The sequence below is a fragment of the Lutjanus erythropterus genome, chromosome 13 (assembly GCF_056507025.1).
Source record: "Lutjanus erythropterus isolate fLutEry1 chromosome 13, fLutEry1.hap2, whole genome shotgun sequence".
In the NCBI taxonomy this organism is placed as follows: domain Eukaryota; kingdom Metazoa; phylum Chordata; class Actinopteri; order Lutjaniformes; family Lutjanidae; genus Lutjanus; species Lutjanus erythropterus.
The window spans coordinates 9,706,037-9,731,416 of NC_139329.1; the positions used below are offsets into that span (position 1 = coordinate 9,706,037).

The 25,380-nt window shown below is 40.1% G+C and overlaps 1 protein-coding gene across 6 annotated transcripts in view; it reads left to right on the forward strand.

Moving 5' to 3' along the window:
• The first annotated feature begins 992 nt into the window (after window positions 1-992).
• bicd1a (bicaudal D homolog 1a) overlaps window positions 993-25,380 on the forward strand; it is a 45,689-nt gene continuing 21,301 nt past the window's right edge. For 3 of the 6 annotated variants that reach the window (XM_084734235.1, XM_084734237.1, XM_084734236.1), the window contains exon 1: window positions 995-1,511. In XM_084734235.1, the coding sequence (XP_084590361.1) occupies window positions 1,296-1,511 (216 nt within the window). In that variant the 5' untranslated portion in view covers window positions 995-1,295. Of the gene's footprint in view, window positions 1,512-25,380 lie in introns of all 6 variants that reach the window. The other 3 variants (XM_084734239.1, XM_084734238.1, XM_084734234.1) reach the window with 2 other exon arrangements.

Here is a 25,380-nt window from a genome sequence, read left to right on the forward strand (position 1 = left end):
ATTTATGGTATAAGGCAATGTAAATAACACTGACTTAACTTTATTTGACATACTCTATTGTGTAAAAAATGTATTCAAAGTGAAAGCAATTCTTTCACTAAATCACCCAGTGAGAAGTGATTTATTTATGCCTATGCATAGTGGCATTATATAGTTACAACAGACTCCAGTGCAAGTTATTATGATGGGCCCTAGTGCAAACTAGCTATTAGTTCTGAAGCACACACACAAACACACAAAACATTAAGCAGATTTGACTAACAATGTGTTGGACTTTAGAGTTTAATATGACAGATTTTGTGCCTGAACTAGCTATCATATTAGTATATTGTCACATCACAAGCCAAAATAGACACATGACATTGGCTAACAACCACATATTACAGAACAAAATACATTGAATATTTGTGTTTGACAAAAATGCCAAAGAAAATAATATTTTTAAAATGTAATTTAATAATTAGTTTTAACAGTATATAGTTTTACTGCAGAACTACTATACTAGTTTACTACTAGAGCCTATGTAGAATAAATATATATATATATATTTTATAGATTGCTAATGACTATTTTCCCAAAAATGCATAATAAGGAAGGAGAAATGTCACATTTTTTTCTTTGATTAATTAAACACATTGTTGGAGAGCCCAGTCTTTCTAAGGTCCCCTCATCCCATGGGAACCAGAGTTTCAGCAGTAGACCTTTTTCACCGCAGCGATATTTACATGAAATAGTAGGATAAAAGGAGGAGTAAAAGAACATATATCTTAGAAAACATTAATTTAATTTCATTTATTAGGATCCCCATTTGCTGCAGCTGTAGCAACAGTCAGTCTTCCTGGGGTAAATGGGATGTGATAGGCTGCAGCTCTGATTTTGGGACGTGCAACCTATAGTTTGCATGGACGGAGTGGGAGTTATTGGATGCTATGCCTGAAAGCAGCAGACAGGTGGCGCCCTCGCACCCATGAATAAGCAGAAATGATGTTTTGCTGAGTGTCACACTGGAGGCAACACTGACCTGATTTTAAATCGCAAGGTTTCTCTCTGTGTCGGGCGCTAAGGTGTCTTCAGTGTGATCTACCTGCTGTCAGGTGCTGTTGACAACACCGTCAGGTAAATGTAAATATTCTTTATATGTTTATATTTCCACATCCTGCCTGCACTGGCCGTGTCAGGAGAAGGGGGCGGATATTGAGCATCTCTCAGCCTCCGCCCGCCTCCGCGGCTCTGTCCACAGCGGTGGAGACACGGTGGGATCCGCAGACCGACAGGGGGACACGCAGAGAGGGGCGATGGCCGCCGATGGAGGATGCGGGGAGTCGGTGGATCAGTACCGGGCCGAGCTGGAGCGGCTCACCCAGGAGCTGGCCGAGGCGAACCGGGAGAAGATCCGGGCTGCGGAGTGCGGTCTGGTCGTGCTGGAGGAGAACCAGGCGCTGAAGCAGAAGTATGTGGAGCTGGAGAGCGAGCAGGAGACTCTCAGGAAGGAGTTGGAACAATTACAGGAGGTAGGGGGACCTGCTTTATTCACACACACACACACACACACACACACACACACACACACACACACACACACACACACAGAACCAAACGCACTGCAGTCAGTCAGATGTGATGAGCTGCACCGCCCCGGCAGGGTGTCCAGAGTCCACCACCTAACACTAACATGCCTGATGAAGGTGTTTTTTGTGTTAATATCCACTCTGTGTGTATCTGTGACCATCCAGAGGAGTCAAAGTGGGGTGTGTGAGCCAGCAGGGGTCGTAATGTGCTCTCCAGGGTCCAGAGCAAAATTAGTTTAATCACTTAAATTTAATTTAGTTGAAACTTCTCCTATTGGAGGGCGCATAACAGAGTATTCCTCCAGTGATAATAGAATTCACCTTGTATAAATAGATTATAATGATAAAGAGTGAATAATTGATGCTGTTTCTATGCAGGCAACAGTAGAAGACACATTGCAAGCTCAGGACTCTTGCTACACAATAACATCCCACACCATTGTGTTTCATTGTTTCGAGGTTCCTTCCCTTTATGTGCATAGCAACAGTCAGTACTTTTAGGCAACTCTTCTGGGACTCTCTGCCTTTTTGGTTCTTTGCCAAGTTATATATTCTTTCTCAGAAATGCTCAGTAATTGGATCTTCACACTTGTCCACTACAGTTTGTGAGGTGACTCCATTGTCCATCGATCTGAAGATAAGGATTTCTACAGGCCTAAAGAATGTGCTATGAAGGTGCAGGTTCTTAGATTACATTTAATCCTGCACCAAAACACGGTGCTGTTGATAACTTTTCAAGTCCACATTCCAGAGATTTAAAGTGAAGAAAAGTGCTGTGTGGTCCAGCCTGAATAATGAATGCCGGCCGTGTTCATACATTACATGCATATAGCAGCAAGAAGTGGATGCTGACAGGGCTTCACAGCTCAAGGTCGCTTATGGAGATGCTCTGGAGCCAAAGGACCAAGAGAAGGAGGAGCTGAAGGGTGTGTTTTTGTTTATGTGTGTGTGTGAGACAGGCAAGGAATAATGAACAGTGTCATCTCTAATTTAGAGTTGCAATGATTATTAATCTATTATTAATCTAACTAGAACTACTCTGATACTCTGAGTATTTTTTTTTTTAAGAAAAATTCATAATTCTCAGATTTCAGCGTCTTAAATGTGAATGTTTTCTGGTTTTGTTATTGAGAAACAGTGATCGAGAGTTTTCACAGTTTTCTGACATTTAAAACAAATAACTATGAATCAGTTAACGGAGAAAATAATTGGCCAATTAGTCAGCTTTGAAAATAATCATTAGTTGCAGCCCTAAATTGATTTGTAAATCAACAGAAAAAATCATATCGGCAACTATTGATTTTACAGTTTATTTATCCTGCAAGCCATTTAAAGGTCCAGTTTGTAACAGTTATTGGCGGAAAATGGACTATAATATTCATAAGTATGTTTTCAACAGTGTGTAATCACCTGAAAGTAAGAACTGTTATGTTAGAATGAACTATTCACCTACCGAGGGCGTGGGTGTTTTGCAGGGAGGCCACCTGTGTCTACAGTAGCCCAGAAAGGACAAATTAAGCAATACAGTCTTTTGCATTTTGTGCAAGTTTCATGGCCACCGAAGGGTAGGGTCAGACGAGGTGTTTGCAATCTGCATGCCGATTATCTTATATTATAAAATTTTCAGCATTTATGAGTTTTGGACGGTTGGTCTGAGAAAACATTTGATGACATTATATTTGGCTTTGGGATATTGTGATGGGAATTTTTCGCTGCTGTCTGGTGTTTTATTGACCAAATGATTCAGTTCAATTGACTAGTGTGTAATATTTGGTGGTGTCTAGCGGTGAGCTTGCAGATTGCAAACACCTTGTCTCACTCTCCACTTCCAAGTGTGTCAAGAAACTTGTGTAAAACACAAACAGCCGCATCTAGAGGCAGTATTTAGTTTGTCTGTACTGGGCTTCTATAGGAACACAGTGGTGCAACATGCTGGACTCCCTCTCCCTCTCTAGATACAAAGAGTCAATTTAAGATAACAAAGACACATCAATTATTATTTTCAGGTGATTATGCACTAATAAAAACAAACTTATGAATGTTAAGTATTATCATATTATTTAGTATTTCTCCCATATTCTGACAAAATCCCTCCCAGATTTATTGTTAATCAACAAAATAATTCTTGATTGCAGTCCTATACAGTGTCTGTTATTCTTATCGGTACTTTAAAAATGAAATGAAAAATGTGAAATCAATGTTATGAAAGCCAAATGATCTGTTACCTCTGAATTGAAATGAGAAAGGATGTACACTCATTCTTTATGTCAAGGATTATCAGGGTATCAGGGCTATCGGTTACCTACTTCATTATATCGCCAGGCGAAGTAATTCATTTATCCTTCATTAATCCTTTTCAGGCTTAAACAGTTAAGACCTTTGTTGATTCTGACTCACATGTAGCTGATAGAGTAATGAACCTCAGAAACATGAGCAATCTAAGCTGCATTTATCCCAGACTGTAAGACTAACATTACATATTCATGAAATCAGAGTTTTTTATGAAAAAACATGAAAAAAAATTATCCAGAGTAAACTATTACATCCTGTCTTAAATAGGCTATAAGTCTTAAGAATAATATTTGGAAATAATAGTAATAGCAATAAAAATATATTTCTAAACAAAAAAAAATCATAAAAGGATGGATGCAAGAAATAAGATCACTGAAAGCATCGTCATGTCAGAGATGTAAAATTACACTCCATCAGTGGATATTTCTTGTACCGTTCAACACACATATAGACAAATTAAAAAACCATGATAACATCATATGCTGTGCCTGTATGACTGGCAGCCCTCGCCACATTACATTATTCATACACAGTTATGTAATGTATTTACATCGTCCACAGTCTTCCCAGTGTCCTTTTATTTCGTTGCTTGACGAGTTGAGTATTTTGTTTTGACTCGCATTCAGAATAGGAATGATCTTTGTGCAGATTACAGCAGAAACTTAAAGTGGGGAGACAGCCTGATACAGCCGGCAGCAGAGCACTGTCCAGCTGATGTCTCGCACTTATGGATTATTGGATGATGTGGCGGATGATGGGGGGAATATGATGAGAGGGAGAGACATAAAAACTTTGGCTGTGGAGGAGAGAGATCGGGGGGGTGAGATGGAAAGTGCACAGTGAGAGATATTAGCCATGTTTCTACTAGCAACAAGACTTTTGATGTTAAGGTCACTGTTTGAGTCGGTTCTTCTTTTTTTTTTGGAAGTGACCATTATGTCATTGTTAGACTACCAAGTTTTTATTTGTAGAGATCAACAGATTATTGGTTTTATATTCTAACAACTATACATTTTCATATTCTGGTTTTAAAAGATAGTTTATGTGGTATCACATGTGATGTAACGGTTGGTAAGCCATGCTGTATAGTCTTTGAAGTGTTGTTTGTTTTTCTTTGGACATGTGCCAGATGCCACAAGTAGTCGGGGTTGGGTGGAGAGAAAAACAAATTTTGGGAGAATCATTGATTCTGCCTTTTGATTCCATTCTTGGAATAGAAAGCTCATTTTGATCAATTTTTCATTTTAATGTTGAAATAGAGACATCTCTGTTTCGCAGCCACAGCAGTTTATGGTGTGTGCTTGGAAGAGGAGGGTGAGACGTGGTCCTCGGTAGGTTGCAATCAACAACCTCACCACTAGATGCCACTAAATGCAACACACTGGTCCTGTAACACAATGAGGTTTTTTGATAAATATTCATCACTAATGTGGATATTGGGGTTGAACGATTTTGAAAAAAACATCTTAATGCGATCACTTGGACTGACGCTGCAATTGCAATGTGATTTGCTAAATTAAAGGTAATGATCATTTTTACATCGTTATTCTTATTTTGATTGAATGTTAAAATGACTATGGTGATTTTTTTGGCAGGAATCAGTACCAAATGAAGTTTATAGAATCTTATTTGTAGGACAGGACATCTCTGCCTCACGACATTCACAAGTTTTTTGACGTACATTTTGCCTTCAACCACTTTACCATATCAGGATAAAATAATGGCTAAAATCTAGATGATATCTAGTCATGATATCGATGTAACTGATATAGATAGAAACAAAGAGGCTCTACTAGTATTGTGCGTGGATCATGTAGTCATTTAACATACTTTGTATCATTTGTAAATCCTGTGTTGTAAAACTTTCTTTTCATAGCGCTACAAATGTCAGCTATTGCTCTGCTCTTACAGCAGCAGTGCTCTCTGCTGTGATCTGTCATCTGTTAACATCTGCATCCTGTCTATTCTCTTCCTCTCTACCTGCCTGTCTGTCTGTCCGGCCGTTTGTCTGTCTCTCTGTCTTTGCAAGAGGGAACATTTTCCGGAGGTGATATTACTTCCACAAAAAAAAAAACCACATCATTCTGGTTCCTCTCCGTCTGTCGAACACTTCCATGAATATGAAAGTGAAAGGCAGAGTGCAAACCTGCCAGTACAATAACATCACGTCCACTCTGGCTGCGCTCAGGAGAGGTGCATTATACAAAAGGGCAGGGAAACAGCAAATGGAAATTGGAATTGCTTCTGGGACTGAGTGGCACAGCCTGACTATCTCATCCTGGTTGTTTATTCTTATGAAAGACAGAAAATCCATCACACAGTCTGACCACGCATTTTTTTCTTCTATTTGAGAATAGCATCTTCTGTTCTGTCATCCAGTCAGTGTTAATTTCTGTTTGTGCCCTACAAGCTGACTTCTCTATAATATATTTTAAAATAATCACTTTGTGCATTTATTTGCTAAGTATATGACATTGTGTGTGCATATGTGCATGTACAAGCCGGCCAGATTTGCATGCATGTTCCTGTGTACTGTGTTTGCATGTGTTCTGTGAGGACACATATGTCCCTTTGCACTGGTTATCTGCCCTCAGTCCAAGTCCCAGCTGGTGGAGAATAACTGACTGGAGTACTGACTGTGCTACTCTCTCTCTCTCTCTCTCTCTCTCTCTCTCTCTCTCTCTGTCACATACACACACACACACACACACACACACACACACACACACACAACTGAGAGACTGCAAACAAAATCCACAAGGGACACAAGTGCTTCAGCTGCGATAATAATGGACTCAGTAGATCTTGCTGTACAAAACTCTGGACATTGTGTTTTGTATCTGGCTGTATTTAATATTAACCACAATGAAAAGACAACACAAGACCAACATCCTCCAGGGGACATTTGGGCTGCAGCTATATATATTTGCTGTTTAACATCATGTTGACATTTGCATTTGCATAAACATAGTGTTAATTTTTTGAGGACGCACACAACCATCACTTCAAATTGACGCAGGATATGCGGGGCAGCCATGATGCGTATAGATGCATAGATGTGCATACATGGAGTTATAAGCAAGTATATCTCCAGCCTAACAATTACTTTCATCAGTAATTCGTATACTGATTACTCTCAATTTCCCAAGATGGCATTTTCAAATAGCTTATTTTGTTCAACCAGTAGTCCAAAACCCAAAGAGATTAATTTCTGCAAATTGTCCCTCTTGTATTTTCATCATTCTTGCTTGAAAAATGACTTAAAGCTATAATATATGCTTTAAAATATCTATACACCAGACCTATGGTATATATTTAAGTCAAGTCAAGTTGTTTACTAACATTATACCAAAAGTGTTCTGTAGAAGTTTGATACCACTCTCATGTCTGTGTAAGTCCATCAGCTTAGTTTAGTGTAAAGACAAACATGTTCTCAGCCGGGAGTGGTGAATCCCCGGAGTCACGAACACAACATCTTAGTTAGTGATCTTTAGATGTTGTGGTCGTTGTATTTATTTATTCATTTATTTATTTATTTTACTTTAGACGGAGCCAGGCTAGCTGTTTCCCCTACTTCCAACTAAGCTAAGCCAACCCCTGCTGCCTCTAGCCTTATGAGATTGATGAGATTGAGATGAGATTGGTATTAATTTCGTCACACAGTATGACATGATCCCATGCTTCCTCAGGTACCATGTCTTTGTCTGTCTTTTGTTATAGTTTTAATGTGAGAGAGACCCCTAGTGGCAGAACTTACATATTGCGCATTCAAATTAAAATAAATGCCAAATGATTTTTAGTTAATTGACTAATCAAGTAAGCAAGTGACTTATTCAGTTCAGCTCTGGAAATACAGCACTATGGATCTAGTATGCAGACAAAGATGTGTTTAAAAATTCCTCATAGTGTCTTTGTCTTCTTAATTCAGAGAAAAAAAACCTGAATCCACAGCTGGTGCTCTGCAGTTTTTTCTCTTACTATTTGCACAGTACATTTTTCTGAAAAACCTGCATGCGTCTCTTTGCTGTCTGCAGGGCCCAAGCAGAAATAGGATGTTAAGAGTGTGTTTTGGCTCTGAAAGCAAGAGGCATTTTCTTGTAGTGTCCACTCTTCTATATATTTTCCCTTCAGCCAGCTCTTTCACTCAGCCTCCCTCCCCTCTCGTCTCTCTCTCTCTCTGCCTGCTGGCCCCATCACTCTCTCGTTCCTCGTATCTCCCTGTGTGTGCATGTACTGTATGTCTCTGGATAGCTGCCTAAGCAGTGACGGAGACACGGTTACCCCCCTGGACTGGTTTGTTCGTGCTGTCTCTGGGCAGATCAACCTCTGATAGGACACAGTAAGAGGCGGAAGCAGGAGGATGCCGCCACTGTGGAGTGGAAAGAGCAGCGTGTTCATATGGCTCACAGTGATGTTTTCATCACACTGTCAACAAGGCTTGAAATCAGCTGTACACTGAGATCACTGGAAAAGCAGCCTTGCAGTCAGTCAAGTCATTTTATGTGTGATTATTTCTTTTGTTCAATTAAATAACATATTGTTTTTTTCCCCTGAAAATTGCACTATAACAATAATAGGGCAGTTAGTCTCTGGAGTCTTCAGTGCAAAGAAAAAAACTCTTTTCACCTTGAACATATCTCTCATAGATCTGAAGAGGAGCGTGAAAAATAAGTTAGTCATTTCAGACATTGTCATACCTCATCTTTTCAGCTCTTTTTAGAGTCCGCATAAGAATTGACATTTATGATAAGTCGAGAACAGGCAAATCTCAGGTCAGCTCTGTTCTCAAGGCTGTAGGCTGAGGAAGATGCCAAGAGAAATCTACATCAGATCCTGCACATGGTAACTTGAAATACCTAAAAAGAAAGACTCAGTCATGATTCATCGGGTCCTCATGAAATCTGCAACTTCGAGACTGTGTTTTTATGCATCTGTGTTTTCATCCCTCTCCTGTACACTATTCTTGGTAGTGTTTGCACACATTCAACATTTATGACTTACAGTTGCTGCCGTTGAACTTGAATATTGTGGTAAACATGAAACATCTTTAAGTTTTGTCAGAGATTTGGTTTTATTTAGTATAAATGCTGTTCAAAGCACTGGCGTACACTTATACATTTTCAGTGATGTTTGTTTGATTGTCAGCAGTATTGCAGAAAAACTGCTGGCCTGATTTTCTTGAAACTTTGTGGAAGGATGAAGCACAAACCAGTGAAGAACCCGTTAAACTTTGCAGTGGGTTTGAATCGCAGGGTGGATGCAGAAATATTTTTTCACTTTTGTTAACATTGTAAGATGACATGCCTTTTGCTCCACTCTCGTGTCTCTAGCTACATTTGTTGCTCATCATAGCTTACTTTCGCTTAGCATAGCTCCGCTTAGCTTAGCCTAGCTTAACATACAGACTAACTAAGTTCTAAGTTGTTTGTCATGTGTTATCTGACATCTGACATCCAAAGTTTGAAGTATTTTTCACAATAGAAAGCCTAGCCTTTTTAACCATTTTACAGGGAAACAGCATCCCCCATCAATGGTAGCTGAATGTTTTCCTTTTTTGCCTTGTGGTTTATTCTCTTTACTGTTCTTAGCAATTAACAGTATGTCTGACATATGTATAAATTGTTTTAGGGCACTAAGTATATTGTATCAGTATTGTTATAACAAGAATTATCATTTTTATTCTAAAAGCAATAAACAGTTACTTATGTCAACTTCATGGTAGAAATGTCACATGAGTCAATTCAAACAACATATTTTTAAGGCTAATAAATGTATGACCCTAGTGTGAAAGCTAAAATAAATACTTGAAAGGTGTAATATGTTAATAAGTGAGCTTTACGGGTTCTGTTTTTTACATTTAGACAGAGCCAGGTCAGCTATTTCTCTCTGTTTTCCATCTTTATGCTAAGCTAAGCTAACCCTTGCTGCTGCTAGCTTTATGTTTAGCATACAGATAGCGTACAGGTATCAATCTTCTCAAAATATCAAGCTACTCCATTAAAGGTGTGTTTTATCTTATCAAGAAAAAAAAATGAAAAAATGACCCAGATGACACTGCAGTTGTCCTGGTGTGTAGGTACGTAACAACATGTTTTCTCGTGTGGCAAAGTATGTTATAATACTGCATTATTCTCAAGGGTCAGCTGTCAAATTTACACATAGCAACACACACTCAGACTGTACTGTAGATGATTGATTTTCTGTCAGTTCATTCCCTCTGGGATTTTCTCCACAGTAACTATCTGCATAAGTCAAGTTAATATCATGCAGCTTCACGGTCCTCAGGGACCAGTGACGAGGGTATGAAGCTGCTGCTTGACTTTACCTCCTTCAGAATGAATTATGAAGCCCAGTGAAGGACCTGCGCAAAGTCACACTGGTTCTCAGACCATCTGCATCTCATGCAGCAAAGGACCAACACAGCCAGAGTATATTAGAGATGAGCAGATACATTTCTAGAGGGTTTACTGGTGAGTTTAGACTGAGGCAGCAGAATTGTTAGGATACATCTGGTGTTTATTTCCTCAAGGTGGTGAGTCAACATTGAATAGAAGGATTAGCAAAACCTGAATACTTATTAACATTTATTAACTTTTTAAAAATGCTCGGTACACCCTGGTGTGTTTGACTGGGCCTCCAATTCAGGGACAGACAATCAGAAAAGTGAGCAGCTGTGGTTGTAAATCAGTCCATCGTTACTGGGAAGAAAGGATGTATAACAGGTTCCTCTTCCCTCTCCTCCCTCCTCCTTCTCCTTCTGTTTTCTTTTACATTAGCTGGGGTTCGAAGGATGGTGGTAAACATGGATGGAGGGGCTCAATCAATACCTCCTGAGATGGTGTTCCTTTCTTTAGGTTGTGCTCTAAACCATCAGCCCACCCTACCCCTCCTCATGTCCTGTGGTGCTCCCCCCCATGCCTCTGCCCCCCTCCCACGCTCCCCTATGATCCCTCCCTGGAGTGAAGTGGGAATTATGCATCGATTTCTGCTCTGTGTGGTGAAAGCGCATCATGTGTGAGCTAAGCTGCGCACTATTGTGTGTACTGTAGCATGTGTTGTGCAAGTAAATGCATGTTGATGAAATGTTAATGTAATTTCTTCAGTGGTTGGGTCAGAGGAAACAGCTATAGAGAATCAGTCACTTACAAAGCTTTTAGAGGAAATGATACTGTAGAACGTTGCACTTTATTTACACTATACCAATAAGACTTAACAAGCTGTTCTTTGTATTAAATTAGACAAAAATGAGAAATGATATGTTCTCTATTAGATTACACAGTGTTAAACCATTATTAGACTTTATAAGAGAGTAAATAGGGCTACATTACAATAGAACTGTGCTGTAAACTAAAGTGAAATCACTTATCTGCTACACACTTTCTTCATTCAGCTGTCAGAATTGTCGTTGTAGCCAAGACCAGTGGCTACTTCTTTGAGGAATCACATTATCAGCCTACAGTCAGTCCCTCCAGGACCAGGACTCAGGTTTTTGCAATGAAATCATGGGAACAAGTGAAACCTGCAAAAGAGAGTTGTGATTTTTTGGTGTAATATAGGCAACTTATTAAAGCCCCCTCCATGACTGTTGTCTAATAAAGAAGTGTAGCCATATTGTTCTTTCAGTTTAACTGACATTGTTGTTTGTTGGGAAAGAAGGTGTGTCCTGCTGCAGGTTTGCTGGTGTTGACCTGTGACCTCAGCAACAGGCTCAGGGATGCAGTTGAGCATATAGATAAGGACCGGTCTGCCCTTGTGTTCGGCCTCTGGTGTTTTGTATGTGGGAGGGTTGATATGCAGGTGTTTTGTCAGGGCCTGAAGAGAAGGTCATTTGTCTTTGTGGTTGAGTCACACGTTGGGACCACTTTTCCTGCATGAGTGTGTGTGGCTGTGCCTTTTGTTTTTTTTCCTCCTGTCTCTGCATGTGTAGCAGAAGAGGTTAAAGAGGGAGGCTGGGTGTGGATGTTATGATTGAGACCAAAGAGGGAGGGGCGACAGGATAGAGTGGTGGTGGTGGTGGTGGTGTTGAGGGTTTCTTTGTTGTTTCAGGTTTTTATGGTTGTGTTGAATTGATGGAGAGGATGGGAGGTGGAGAGAAAGTGGGGACTGATCGCTGCTTATAGAATGATTCAGAATCAAAAATACTGCGTGATTTTGCCCGGTTATTTGAATCTGATTCTTTTCCGTTGTGCCTGTCCACAACCTCATGATCCTCACATGAAAGAGAGGAGGACTTAATGAAGCTGTTCTCTCTGCAGAGACCCTTCAGGCCTGCCCAGCCCTGCATAGATTATGTTTTTCAGAAAGCTCCCTTTTTGCTGCAGTGAAATACAGTAGTTGGAAAGAGGGAAGAGGGAACAGGACTCCCCTGCCTGCAGGCTGCTGTATTGATTAGTCGTCTACTTTAGCTGTGTGTGCTGCAAACTCTGAAACCATAGCAAAAACAGCAGCCTGTCCTCTCACAGGGAAAACTTTTGTTTTTGCAACTCAAAGGTCTTCCTTGTGTGAATAAGAAGTATGGTTGTGGCATCTGCTGCCTATATTTATTTTTATTGTTAACAAAAATTAGATTAGCGCCGTCGAGCATCGCTGACTTCAGTTATTCTGCCTTGGTTGTGTCTAGACAAAAGCAATTTAGTTCCAGCTAGAGTCTTCTTTCATGCTTATCATCTCTGCATGTTGGGTAAAGAGAAGCCTCCTATCTAGATGACCAGAGGCCATTATATCCAGCAACGATGTAGAGGAAGAATCTTCTGAAGTTCCTGCCTCTCCGGCCCTCATCGCAATTAAAGTGCACATACACACTGGCATGCATGAGCACACACATAACCAAACATGCACTTGTAATGGGAGTGTGACACAGGATCAGGGTCAGAGGATCCATCTTTGTCACTTTTACCCTGTTAGGGGACGTAGAGGAGTAGGCAGGCATTAAATCATCCCATAGTTAACCCATTTAATTAACCCTGTCCTCCATCACAACAGAGCTGATGTCAAGTTAGGTCAGACAACCGAAGGAGCTGAGAAGGAGGATGTACACAGCTGTATATGTTGTTGTGGTCAGGGGTGTTTCGGGGGCGGGGGGACAGGTCATCGGGGGCACTGGCCACCCCAAGATAACAGCCAATCAGAACACAGGGGAATTTTTTTTTTTTACCTCAGCCAATGATTACTGCAGAGTCATTTGAATAAATGCAGATTGTAACCTTCCCACTCAAGACAAAATCCAGATGTTAGTGGATGTGTTGCCCAGTGTAGGGGGGCTTTAGTCTTGTTGCCTTATAAATGAAGAAAACAAATCAGTTATCAAGCATAACTGGTGAAATTAGCTGGTAAAGAGGTTGATTTATAGAGAAAAAGTATGGAACCAAATTAAAAACAGAGGAGAGGAGAGAGAGAGAGCGAGGAGTTAAGACTTCTGTGTGCCTGATGAAATGCTACTGCTGACATCATCTTCTTAGTCTGTATTCCCACAGGTCTGCAGGATGAGCATGGAGGCTCTCCTGTAGCTGCACAAAAGCACTGAGTCACCCAGAGGCCCCATGTGTCAATACCAAGAGGGTCAGTGTGTGCAGGCCGGCCTGTCCATTGTACTCTGTGTTTGTCTGGCTCGGCTGAGTCCTCTTTATCAGCAGAGACCCACTACAGAGAGAGGAGACAATGTTATCAGTTGAATCCGTCTCCTGTCGCTGTCTCTCTGGCTGCCTCTCTGGGTGCGTCTGCTGGCACCAACACAGAATAACAATCAGTCTGCGAGCTCTCAAACACCTCCATCTTTTTATTTCTCTTCGCCAACCTCATTACTCTTGCACACTCGTCCAGCCCGTCCGGCCCGTCCGGCCCATGGAACAGCACTTAGTCAAACAAAGAGCTGAGGGACTGTAGAAAGGAGGGAGGGAGGTGTGGAGCAAAGAGCAGACAGAGTGGGTGGATCGACACACTCCCCACATTAGCGCTCTAATTCTTCTTCACCCCAGGCAAGTCCCTGAACGTTCGCCTGACTGAGGAGATTCAGGACTTAGTTAAAGATCATAATGGAAAGGGTCTGATGTCATGTAGGAGGATTATGATGGAGGGAAGAGGCACTTAAAGGATTCTGGACAAGGATGGATAAAAATATTTGAGTGGAAATATTTGACCTTTTGAGAGATTAGCAGCAAAAAGAAAGAAATTGACAGGGTTTAAGAATAGCAAGGGCGTAAAAATGATAAAATAGGCCGTTTGTACTGCTGTGTTAGACCTGAGGGACCATGATAACTCAAAGCTTTCATTTAGCTGTGTTTGTTCTGTTAGTTCAGTGTTCATGAATCTATGAGCCTCAGTGAATCACTGTGTTTATCAGGTTGTGCCCTGAGGGAGAGGATGTGTCTGGGACACAGCTTTACTTTGTTATTGTGGCACTTATTCACTCACATAGTTACACACCTTCAGACGCAAAAATACCCACACTGCTCTGTAATGTATTTAAACTGTGATTTGGCTGCTGGACACCTGACTTGAGCAAACCTGAAATGCTGTAACACTGAGGACACATTGATATTACACGTTAAAGAATGTGTGGCTGACTGCGTAAATTTCTGTATTGTATTTGTCATGAGCTGAAGCTGATCTTTCTTTTCAACTCATGAAAAAGCAAAAGTAGATTGTTCCTCATACAACTAAAACAAATGGTCAATTAAATGTAGGATCAGTAGGATTTGTCCAAGCTCTTTGCACCGGCAAGATGGTTTACTTGTTTCAATTACAGATGTTTTGTTGTTTTAGCAACAATTTTGATAACTGGTTAATTGTTTCAGTCATTTTTAAAGTAAAATGCCATAATAAGAAGTTTGTGTTTTTTTTCCACCATGGAAATAGAAATCCAAAGAAATCTGGGGCAATATAATAATAATATAATAATATAATATTATAATAACTAGAGGATTAAGTCAAGTAAGTGTCAAGTAAGACCATATTAGGGTACATACATTGTTGGTTTGTCATCTGTATTTTATTTTATTTTATTTATTTAATTGACAGGGACAATTCACAGCTCCTCAGCTGTACCAGAATTAACTGTAAGCTAATTTTCAGTATTCTGTATTCACTGGACAGGACACAAAAGAACAATATCTAAGACTAATACCTAAGACTGTGGTGTAAAAATACAATGTTAGCTCAGCTACTTCATTTATGATTGATGATCAGTAAATAACTTAAAGCTGCTACAATGAGTTTTTAACTGGTCATGAAACAGTCTCAGTTTATTACTGATGCCTCTATATGACATTCATAAGTTGGTCTGTGAGATTTGCTATTTCTATACATGTTTGAATTGGGTTTGTTCTATATGTTATTCTTAATGTGTGCCACCAAGTTGAATTCTCAGTGAAATCAGATGAAACAAGCCTTGTTTATATTTTCCCAGGCCACATGAGCCCCCAGTAAAATATGAAAGTTCCTTGTAGTAGCTTTAATTATCATGAAAGATGTGTTCACTGTACTCTGAAATGTGATGACTTGTTGTTTTCTCTGTGATATTTCATTTTAAATTGAACTGGAAACGTCTTTCTGCTCTTGCTCTTCCTTCCTTGTCTGTCTGTGTCAGGACACTGTCTGTATTAAAGTCTCGACTGGTCTGTCTCACTCAGAGCTTTTTGTTGTTCTCCCTTCCAGGCTAATGGTGCTTGTTCTATCTGCAAATGAATGGCAGGAGTCACGGATGAATACCAGTGAAGTGCAGGACCATTGTCCTGTGGCCATGTGTATTTTGTAATATTTATTTGTGTGCTGGGGTGGCCTAAAGGGTAGGACATGTGTTTTTGTGGTCGACTTGCTCTTGGTCTACTGCAGGGCATATTACCAAACAGAGAGAACACTACATAGTTACAGCTGGTACAGTCTGTGCACTTTGTTACTGCTCGACAAAGTAAAAGATCCTGTATGCCTCTTTGTATTGTGACCGTAGATTATGAAAAAAATACACTGTGGAAGATATAATGGCTTATCATGGAGCAGTTAATGGCCCACAGTTTAATTTCACACTGGGTCAGTGTGCTGAATTTATGATATAATGGACAGAGTTAGCAGGAGAGAAGAATATAAAGCTGAATTTGAGGAGAAATAATGGGACATGAAGAGTCATTTGGGATCAGGCAAACAAATCGTACGCCCAGCTGCCTCTCTGTCTACCAATTCAATGTCCATTCAGCCAGACACAGACTGAGCACACTCAAGTGATAGGCATTCTGGGAAATAATCCAAGCTTTCTTCTTATCATGAGCAGACCTGAGCCAAATTGAATCACTTTAACAATCCACGTCTCTTTAACGGAACACAGCCTGTCCCCTGGCAGACCTTTCAGCGTCATGTACTGTACACATTGTGTTGGTGAGAAAGCGACAGATGTGATACTATTACGGATTTATTGTAACCGGCTGGGATTTTCCACTATAAAGCACATTAAGGCATTTTTTTCAGCTCTTATCCTACATTATATATTTTTTTCCTCGAGTGCCAGTATAATAGCATATTGTTATGAGAGGAATAATAGGCTTCATTGCGCTAAATAGCATTTCTGTAAGGAGGAACAGAAAGCAGGACATTTCGCATCTACCCTCCTTACTGTCTATAAAATATTCATATTATGCTAGCTCAGTGTTTATGTAGACAGTAATTCATTAAATAGAGGAGCTTTAAATGGTGCAGTAGAGCATGCCTGAGCACTCAGCTTTATAATGATAAACTATAAACATTCATGTGGATTCAGTGGAGGGCTCCTGGTGATTTAAAGCACATGAACACATAAAACTTTTAGTAATGTACACAATATCCAGTGATTATTATATAATTTCAGCTTCACAAAGGACAAAAAAAAACTACATTGTGTATGCATAAACGATTCAGATTTTACGTGTGGCTGAAATGTCCCAGTTGTAATTTTTTATAATGTGATTACGTCTAATCGCTTGCTTTATTTGTTAATTGCGTTAGTGTGACTGACCTCCATTCTTGCTGGGCTGTGATTACCCAGCTTCCCCTCATTGTGAAAATGTGCTTGTGTGTTTTTATAGATGACAGATCTCTTGACTTGGCACTTTTCCCCGAGGCCGAGAAGCACATGGGGACGATTCTGTGCCCTTGCTAAAGGGCAACGTGTGCCAGGGCAATGTTTCCCTTAAATCTACTTCAGTGGCTCATCATGGATGTGGCTCTGAAGTACATCACAGTTTCTTTAGAACAGTAAATATACTAAGCCAAATATGAATTGTATGTATTAAATGTCTTTTAAGATGCACAATATGTTAGTTTTGCCACTAAGGGTCTCTCTCATTAAAACAATCACAAAAGATGTAGTTTGATGTTGTTGTGAAGTAGCGTGGGATCATGGGAGTTATTATCTTCAACCACCATAGCTGATGAAAATCTATCTGAGATGACTCAGGCAGAGATCATGTTCATTAATGAGATAATACTAAAGTTTTATTTATGTTCCGTTTAGTTATGTGTAGTGACTTCCTTCCTCACTCCCTGATGTGACACTGTTATGGTAAATAAATTACAGATATCTGACATCATCATTATTATTATTATTGTTATTATTATTGGATGCTAGAGTAAATATAACTTCTGTGTGATGCTTAATAACTTCCATTTAAAGGGGCGCTCTTTTTAAAGTAGGAGGGAAAAAATTACCCAGGTGATGTTATCAGGGTTATCTTACTTTAGGCTTAAATATTTTAACAGGAAGGCTGCATCACAAACAGGAAGTGTGTAGTTTGAAAGGAGTGGTCTTATAAGAGGCAGGGACAATCTAATGAAATATGCTGTTGAGTTGGATTTTGGGAAATGTAGGGTGTTGTGTTGTGTTTTTGTCGTTTGACTCAAATTCAGGACCATTCTCCTTTTTTAAATATGTCTCTGGTGAGTCCCCCAACCAAATCTGAATACATTATTTGGGAAAGCACAAATAATATGTTGGAAACTGATTTTTCTTTTATACTTTTTAAGTTTTTAACTTTTTCTTAACTATTTTGTTAGAAACTACAACATTTGCCTGATTTAATGTGACATCTGGCATAAACCACACCCACTTCAGGTTGTCTCTCCGAGTACTAATACAGAGACAGATAATTTTGTTGCTTGAACAGATACAGATACAGATAATGACCATCTCTGTGCAGCTCTAGTACTGAACAGCTGGAGTATAGTTATATATAGTAATATATAGTTGTTGGTATTCAGAGACACTGCAGCAGTGAGTATTTCTATTAAAGAATAATCATTCAGAGGATTTGTTTTAATGGACATAACTAAAATTTGCAACATAATGTGAAGGTTATTTCCTAACCAAACTGTAGAAACTGCATCATCAGTTTAATTTGTAATTAAACTAACAGGTCACAGAGACTTTGTGAAATGGAAACTCAACTCTCTCCTTCCTGTTCGGCTGTGTGCAGTCAAACATGTATCTGTCAAAAGGAGTGAGTGAGTCAGGTATAAATCTTGTTGTTTTGTCCACTAACCTCAGGCTGATGTGTGTATCTTTATGTCATGTGTGTGTTGTTTTGTTTTGACTGGTGAGGCCAGAGACATCGAGTTGTCCATACGTACATCTGTCTGTCCCATTCTTGTGAACGTAACGTCTGAAGAATGCCTTGATAGGATTTCTTTAAATTTGGCGCCAACATCTACTTGGACTCGACGATGGACTGATTAGAATTCAGAGGTCAAAGGTCAAGATCAATGTGACCTTGAACATCCGTCCCAGTCCTGCAAACATGATATCTCAGGAACACCATGACAGAATCTCTTCAAATTTGGTACAAATGTTCACTTGGACTCCAGATATGCGTGAAGACAGCATGTTTCTCATTGGAAATCATTTACTGGAATCATGCATCACTATAGTGATCATTTCAATTTTGCAAAAACTACACTTCCTTTAAAATCTACAGTACGCTACACATGATGATGATGATGACATAATGAGTCTAGACAAACATGGATGTAAGCTGCAACTTGGCTGATTCACAGAGGTATTCAAGTGTGAGGCAAATTCTAGTTTTGTTCCTGTTGGTCTTTGTGGTTTTTTTAATGGATTATTTGGCTCAGTCTCAAACACTCCTGCTTTACAACTGATCATCAGACAAAGTGACTGACTTAAATATGAACAAATGATCTCACACAGTTCCTGGCATGCAGGAACATGTTCCAGCAATAAACAATCTCTCTGTCTATCTTTCTCTCTCCCTCGTTCTCTGTCTACAGTATTTATCTTTCTATCTACCTATGCGATCTCACTCTCTCTCAAACACACACATTTCCACACACACATTTCTCTTCATGACGACTGACAGCTGTGTGGCTTCTCAGCAACAGGCCTGCATGTCTCTCTCCATGGTACTGAAATCCCTGATGTGGTTGGCTGTGCCGACCATCTGGCCAGGACACAACAGTGTGTGTGTCTCTTTCTGTGTACATGTCTGTTAGTATGTGTGTTTTTCATAAGAATTTTCCTTCTTATGACTTGACTAATACCCTCAGCTCCGCTCCCCCCCGTAATTTATCAAAATATTGGAATAGCGGACAGAGATTAGAGCTTGGCACGCATTCTGCTTGATTTAAATCATTTTCGGGATCTAAATTTAAGGCTGCCCTCTCTCAAATTGAGCAATAAAATTGGTGCACTTCTCAACTTGTACATTCATAAAATATGAATGGGTTGGTACAGCTAATTGATTTTGATCTCACTTTAATCCACATCTATCATGGTACAATTTAAATCTTCAGTCTAATTTAATTTTCTCTCACATTATGCATCAATTAATGATTGTATAGTGATTATCAGATAATTAAGGATAGCACAAGAGGGCTACCGCCATTATTAATACAGTAGCTAATCTAGATCATTTAATTAAAATACAAATTAATTCAAATTTAAATACACAAGGACACATAAATAGATCCCTTGTTATTCTGGCCTGTGTCCACATTTCTCCTCTGTTTGAATTTAAACCCCACCATCTAGCATGTAGCATTTAGCTCTCAGCTTTGCTCTGTAACCTTTAAATTTTAATCAAATCTAGACTCCCTGCTAGCTTGTTTCTACGGTGTATTCAGCTGGTTAGACCTGGTACATCCCCATAATTAAAAATTTGGTGGAGAGTAATTAGTTTTGTAGAAATAGCTCACTCAACTTCTCCCTCCTGGGTGTAAAAATAGACTCCTGCTGTATGTGCTGTACACACACATACGAGATCACTCACCCACAGGTCCTCCCCTGACTCCTCATTAGGAGCTGGAGTGAGACAGGGAAGGATTTCAGGGTTGCACAAGCTCCTCCTCTCACACTGGTGCAGCAGTGGGTTTGTTCCCTCTGTCTGCTTCTTTTTCCATGGCCCCAGGGGTGAATATCTATAGAAGGGGGCTCTATTGTCTGGACTTTATCCACTGAGGCACAGAAGGCCGAGGAGCCTCAAGGTTGAATGCATTATGGGGTTTCCAGTACACAAAACCGAACAAGCTGCCAATGAGGCTCCATATTAATATCATCCCGAGGAAATGGTATTAAACTTTAATCTTCTGTGCTGTTCTTCACATGTTGTCTGACTTGAATAACTGTGTTATGTTTGCCAATTAGGACACAGATACAGGCCCGTTGCACATCCATCACTATAATGATGCAGCATGCAGTATTGTCAGTGAAGTTCATGTCATTAGCCTGAAAAATGCAGAGGTGTCACTGTGTTATTTTTAGCCCACCAGAAGCTGTGGTGCAACAGCGTCAGGAGGGCCAGTGCATACCGTGCTCCGTTGTATGTAAATGCTCAGCCTCAGCCATCAGTGTCGCTCACTGTGACTTCCTCTAAGAGGAGCAGGAGGCAGATGGAGCGGGCAGACTTGGAGGAGCACGGCTCAGCCCATGGAGGAGGCTTGTTATGAAACCATCTGCCTCTCGTTGCACATCCAGGGCCCACCGATTCTGAGCAAAGGATGAGTTGCTGCTGAATCACCGGCTGCAATCAGGACGGTCTTCCTGTCTGTGTGTCTGTCGCTGTGTAGTTCTGCTCTGCCACACACTATCAGGTCTGAATACTGAATGAAGTGTGTCTGTAGAGTTTTGAAAGTAGACACAGAGTTCTTGGAGAGATTTCATGTTTTTTTTAATTTTGGTATTAGGCAAGTTTTTGCACAGTTGGAAACAGCTTGTCCTCTTCATTCAACTGTACAAAACACAAAGTGTAAAATAAGAGTTTCTGTTTTTTATGTGGGGACTTGACTGAAGTCTCTGTTAGATGCAACGTCGTGTCAGGTCATTCGTCCGACTAACAGCCAAGAAAAAAAGCCTGCACATAAACTTAAGTTTTGTTCGTATTAGAGAGACAAGATATGACGTGTTACTTAGTGAGCTTTAGATTTACTGGTTCATGGATTTTGTTTTAGACTGTGCCAGCCGAGCTGGTTCTCTCTGCCTCTAGTTTTTTATACTAAGCTGAAGCTAAGCTAACTGCTGCTGTCTGATGCTTCATATTTAGCATATAGACATAAAAATGGTATTAATTCTCTCATCTAACCCTCAGCAAGACAGCCATTAAGTCACCAACTATTGAGTTAAGACATGTAACAGCTATGCATTGTTTAGTTTGACATATTTTACTAAATTTTGCAGACATATTCCTCAAGCTAAGAAAGAAAACTCGGGCATGATTGTAACATCAAAATATTTCAAATAATCCCCAGCCCTTCATCTTTTGTACTGGCCTCCAGTCACAGTACAGTATGACTAAGAACCTGTAAACTGTTGCATTTTACTTCTAGTCAACTCTGTTCGCATACTTTGCACTTTAGGTGAATCTTTGTTGTCTCTCTCTCGACTTAATGATACTAGTGCATCAGCGGGACACTATGGGTCCAGATTTTTCGTTTGTCCTCCTGCGTGGCCAAGCTGTTGCTGTGAGGCCCGCTCGGTCGTTGACAGCCTCTTGTCTGAAGCAAGAATGCAAGCTCATTCAGTCGCACAGTGCTTAGAATTAATCAGCTGTTTTGTTCCTGAGGCCCTCCCTCTTAATCATTCACTACAATCACACTGCGCCTCCCCGGAGAGCAGGAGAAGGGCGCGGAGGCGAGTGAACAAGAGAGTGTGAACATAAAAGAGGTGCAAAGAGAGATGCAGAGGGAAAATGAGAGTGAAATTTCATCTTTTTTTTTTGCTGAGTGTTTTCGAGTCCTTACAAAGAAAGTCCTTACGGACAGTACTTATGGTTGAATAGCTAAATGTTCTGTTTTTACAGCTGTTTTACTGGACTGATTATTACTGGCTCTTATTCACATGCTAAATGTTACATTTGTAATTCACAAGGAAAACAAAAGCGTCTTAGGATTTGAATAAATCCTCCTACCGAGGGAATCAGTGTCTCTCTGATTGAATAGCTCTTTATTTACCTGATTTACAGCATGTAGATGTAGTCTGACTTTACATTTACATAAAAAAAGTGTGTGTATCATTTTAATTAATTTTAGCTTTTTGGCCAGTGATCTATTGTTTAATCAGCATTTACTGTTGCTCTGCTGGTGGCTGGTGATGAATTTTCAAACAGAAGGTCCCGTGTGACAGAGGGAGGGGGTCAATAAAGCTAATTAGGTGGTGTTCAAATCTCTCTGCCGGTAAATTGGCATTTCTCATTCACTCACACGCAACTACACACTAATTTATGTTGCTTCAGTTAAAACTATAGCACAGCATTTTGGGAAGTACACTTATTTCAACCTGTTAGCATAGCTTAGCATAAACAGAAAACAGGGAAACAGCTGGTCTGCCTCATTAAGTAACAGGGCTGGGTGTTGACAAGAATTTGGCGATATGATAGGCGTCATGATATAGAGACTGTGATTCAATATACAAAATTTTCATCTAATTTAAGGAAAACTGCCTCATTTTATATATCAGTTGTTTAATCTGTGCAAAAAAAGTCCTTCTTACCATCATAAGCAACATATTCCTGTAGGATGGCAGTTTACCATGACTGCTTTTCATCGGACAGTATTGATGCATACTTTCATAAGAGCAGCACAGCACCTCTAAAGAATAAGGCAGTGCAGAAATTTGTGCAATGTGCAAGTGAGGGAGAGCGAGCGGCAGAGCAGAAACTTAAACTTAGCATGAAGTTGTCAGTGTGACAGTAAATGTACAGTACAGTCGACAGTGTGCCAGTTAATAAAAGCTGCAGCCTCTCAAGACCAAGAATAGTCTGTTATTTCCCAACTGCTGGAAAAGTGACGTGGTTAGCGCCAAAGTAAAATGAGTAGGAAAGGCAAACAGATACTAGCACTATCTCTACAACGTTGGCTCCATTGCAGTCATATCCCTTTCAGAGGCCTTGTAACCTTGAACTGCTGGTCAAATAAATCTATAATGGTAAATCTGAATGTCTTCTGCGGTTGTTTGTCCCTTTTTCTGTCTTGAAATCAGCTGCTGATGTTGTTGTCCTGACTTATGTGTGACACACTGATCCTTAGGTGTATTAATAAATCAAAGCGCTGATCTCACCATGAGACTGACCCTTCAAAATGAAGTTTGCGGTGATGACAGTAATGAGCTCAGCCCCGCTTAGGCATTACATGACTGTTCACAAGTCAACCCCTCCTCTCCGTGCCAGCACTCTTTATACTCCAAGATCTGGACTAAAGTAGATTTCTGGCTGTCATAAATCGCCCCTGTCCAACAACAGGACCTCGATGTGCTGCAAGCTGCTCACTTAACCTGTTAGCTCATGAATCAGAAGTAAATAGAAAGATGAAAAATGACCTAGAAGAGTTAAACAGCTGCACACTGGAGCTCATGTCTTCTCCAAATAACAGATGCTTGTACCTTATAAATGATTCATCTCGAACCGAGAAAATGTTGTTATTATGTTGAGGGAGGATTGGGAGGACTCTCTGTGAATTATTAATACTCAAGGCCAAAAAATATGGATCCCTTATGATTTAGGAATGCATCGGTCGGGTAACTCTGTCCAGGAACTGCGTCTTGAAGACTGTGATAACTGTGCAAGCTGTATTGTTTACAGTTTCATGTGGCCATTGTAAACCATAAAATATAATTCAGGGCAGGCAGTATTGATCCATTGTCACAGAGGCCACTGCGGGCAGCATGGCCTTTTTTTTTCCACTGGTCTGCTGAGAAAGTGAAGGATGGTTCATAGTATTTATCGAACCACTGAGGCAGCTGCTGCATGTGTGTCGAGGAGTGTGTGGTTACGAGAAATTCTGGCAAAGTCGTCAGGGAAATAGTGCAGATTCACACACAGATACAATAGATATGATATGTTATTCTCTTAACCTTGCCCGAAGTAACTGTATATCTCTGAATTCCAATGTGACAACCGAGCTTTTGTGCATTTGCTGCAGCAGTAGTTTGGTACAATCAGAGTCGGCCACAACTAAGCACAAAAGACCTTTTTTGTTTTCATATGATTACCACTGACAATAATATATCACAAAAAAAACACAATATTATGTTAATAGGCTGACTAGCTAATACTATCATTTAAAAAAAAAAAAAAAAAGAATTCCAGATTCCTCTGTCAGACCTGATGTCATGCAATAAATTTGCGTCTGGCAATTTGAATATAAGTGCAAATTAACACCAGATCAGTCCTGTGTGTTTGCTGCCCTTTTAAAATTAAAAACTGTAGAAGGGGAAAAACATGCCAGCTGACATACAGATGATTTAAACCATTGTTTCCCAACCTCGGGCCCAGGGCCCCTAAGGGTGTCCCCAAAGCTTTGTCTGCTCTTAAGTTTTCAAAATTAGATTTGCCCATGTTAACTAAAGTCACAATTTAAAAAAAAAAAAGATGCATTTTGTTGTCCTCCTCCTGCTCTGTCATTATAAATCATTATTCTTTTAGTAAGGCTGAGTGAATATAAGCCTGCTCTGTTGGGTTATAAAACTATTTTTGTCAGTAGACATTTGAACATTTGAATGAATGAATCATTCTTCCGTTGTTGTGTGTGCATTTGAGCGGGCAGGGGTTTACAGTATGTGAAGGCAGCCCTGAGGCGGAGGGGGACCCCTAAATCGAATTCTGCACAGGGCCGGCCCTGGGTACAGTCTAGTATGGAAAGCCTGTTTTGCTGTTGATGCGAGCTTTGATTTTCTCAATCAAGCCTTGGCTCCTTTATCATGACAAGTCAGCTCTCAGTGCCGTGAAAACCTGTGTCAGGAAAATGGGAACAGTGTGTCTATTGATCACAGTGAAACATCATCCCACATAGACAGAAAGCAGGTATCCTTGAGGGACAGAGTGCTGTCAGTGGTCAAAAGTACAGCAGGGGTACGCCTAGTGGCTGTAACTGTGAAGAATGTGCCGGATTTACTCTACATGCCAGTGGGTGCAAATCCCTCACATGGATTAGGATGTTGATGTTATATGACAGGATTTGTATCAGTGTCATTTCAATTTTGACTTTGCAAAAGATGGTTGTTGGTCGGTTTATTCTTCTTTTTTTAATTATTATTATTTTTGCATTGGTTCTGCTC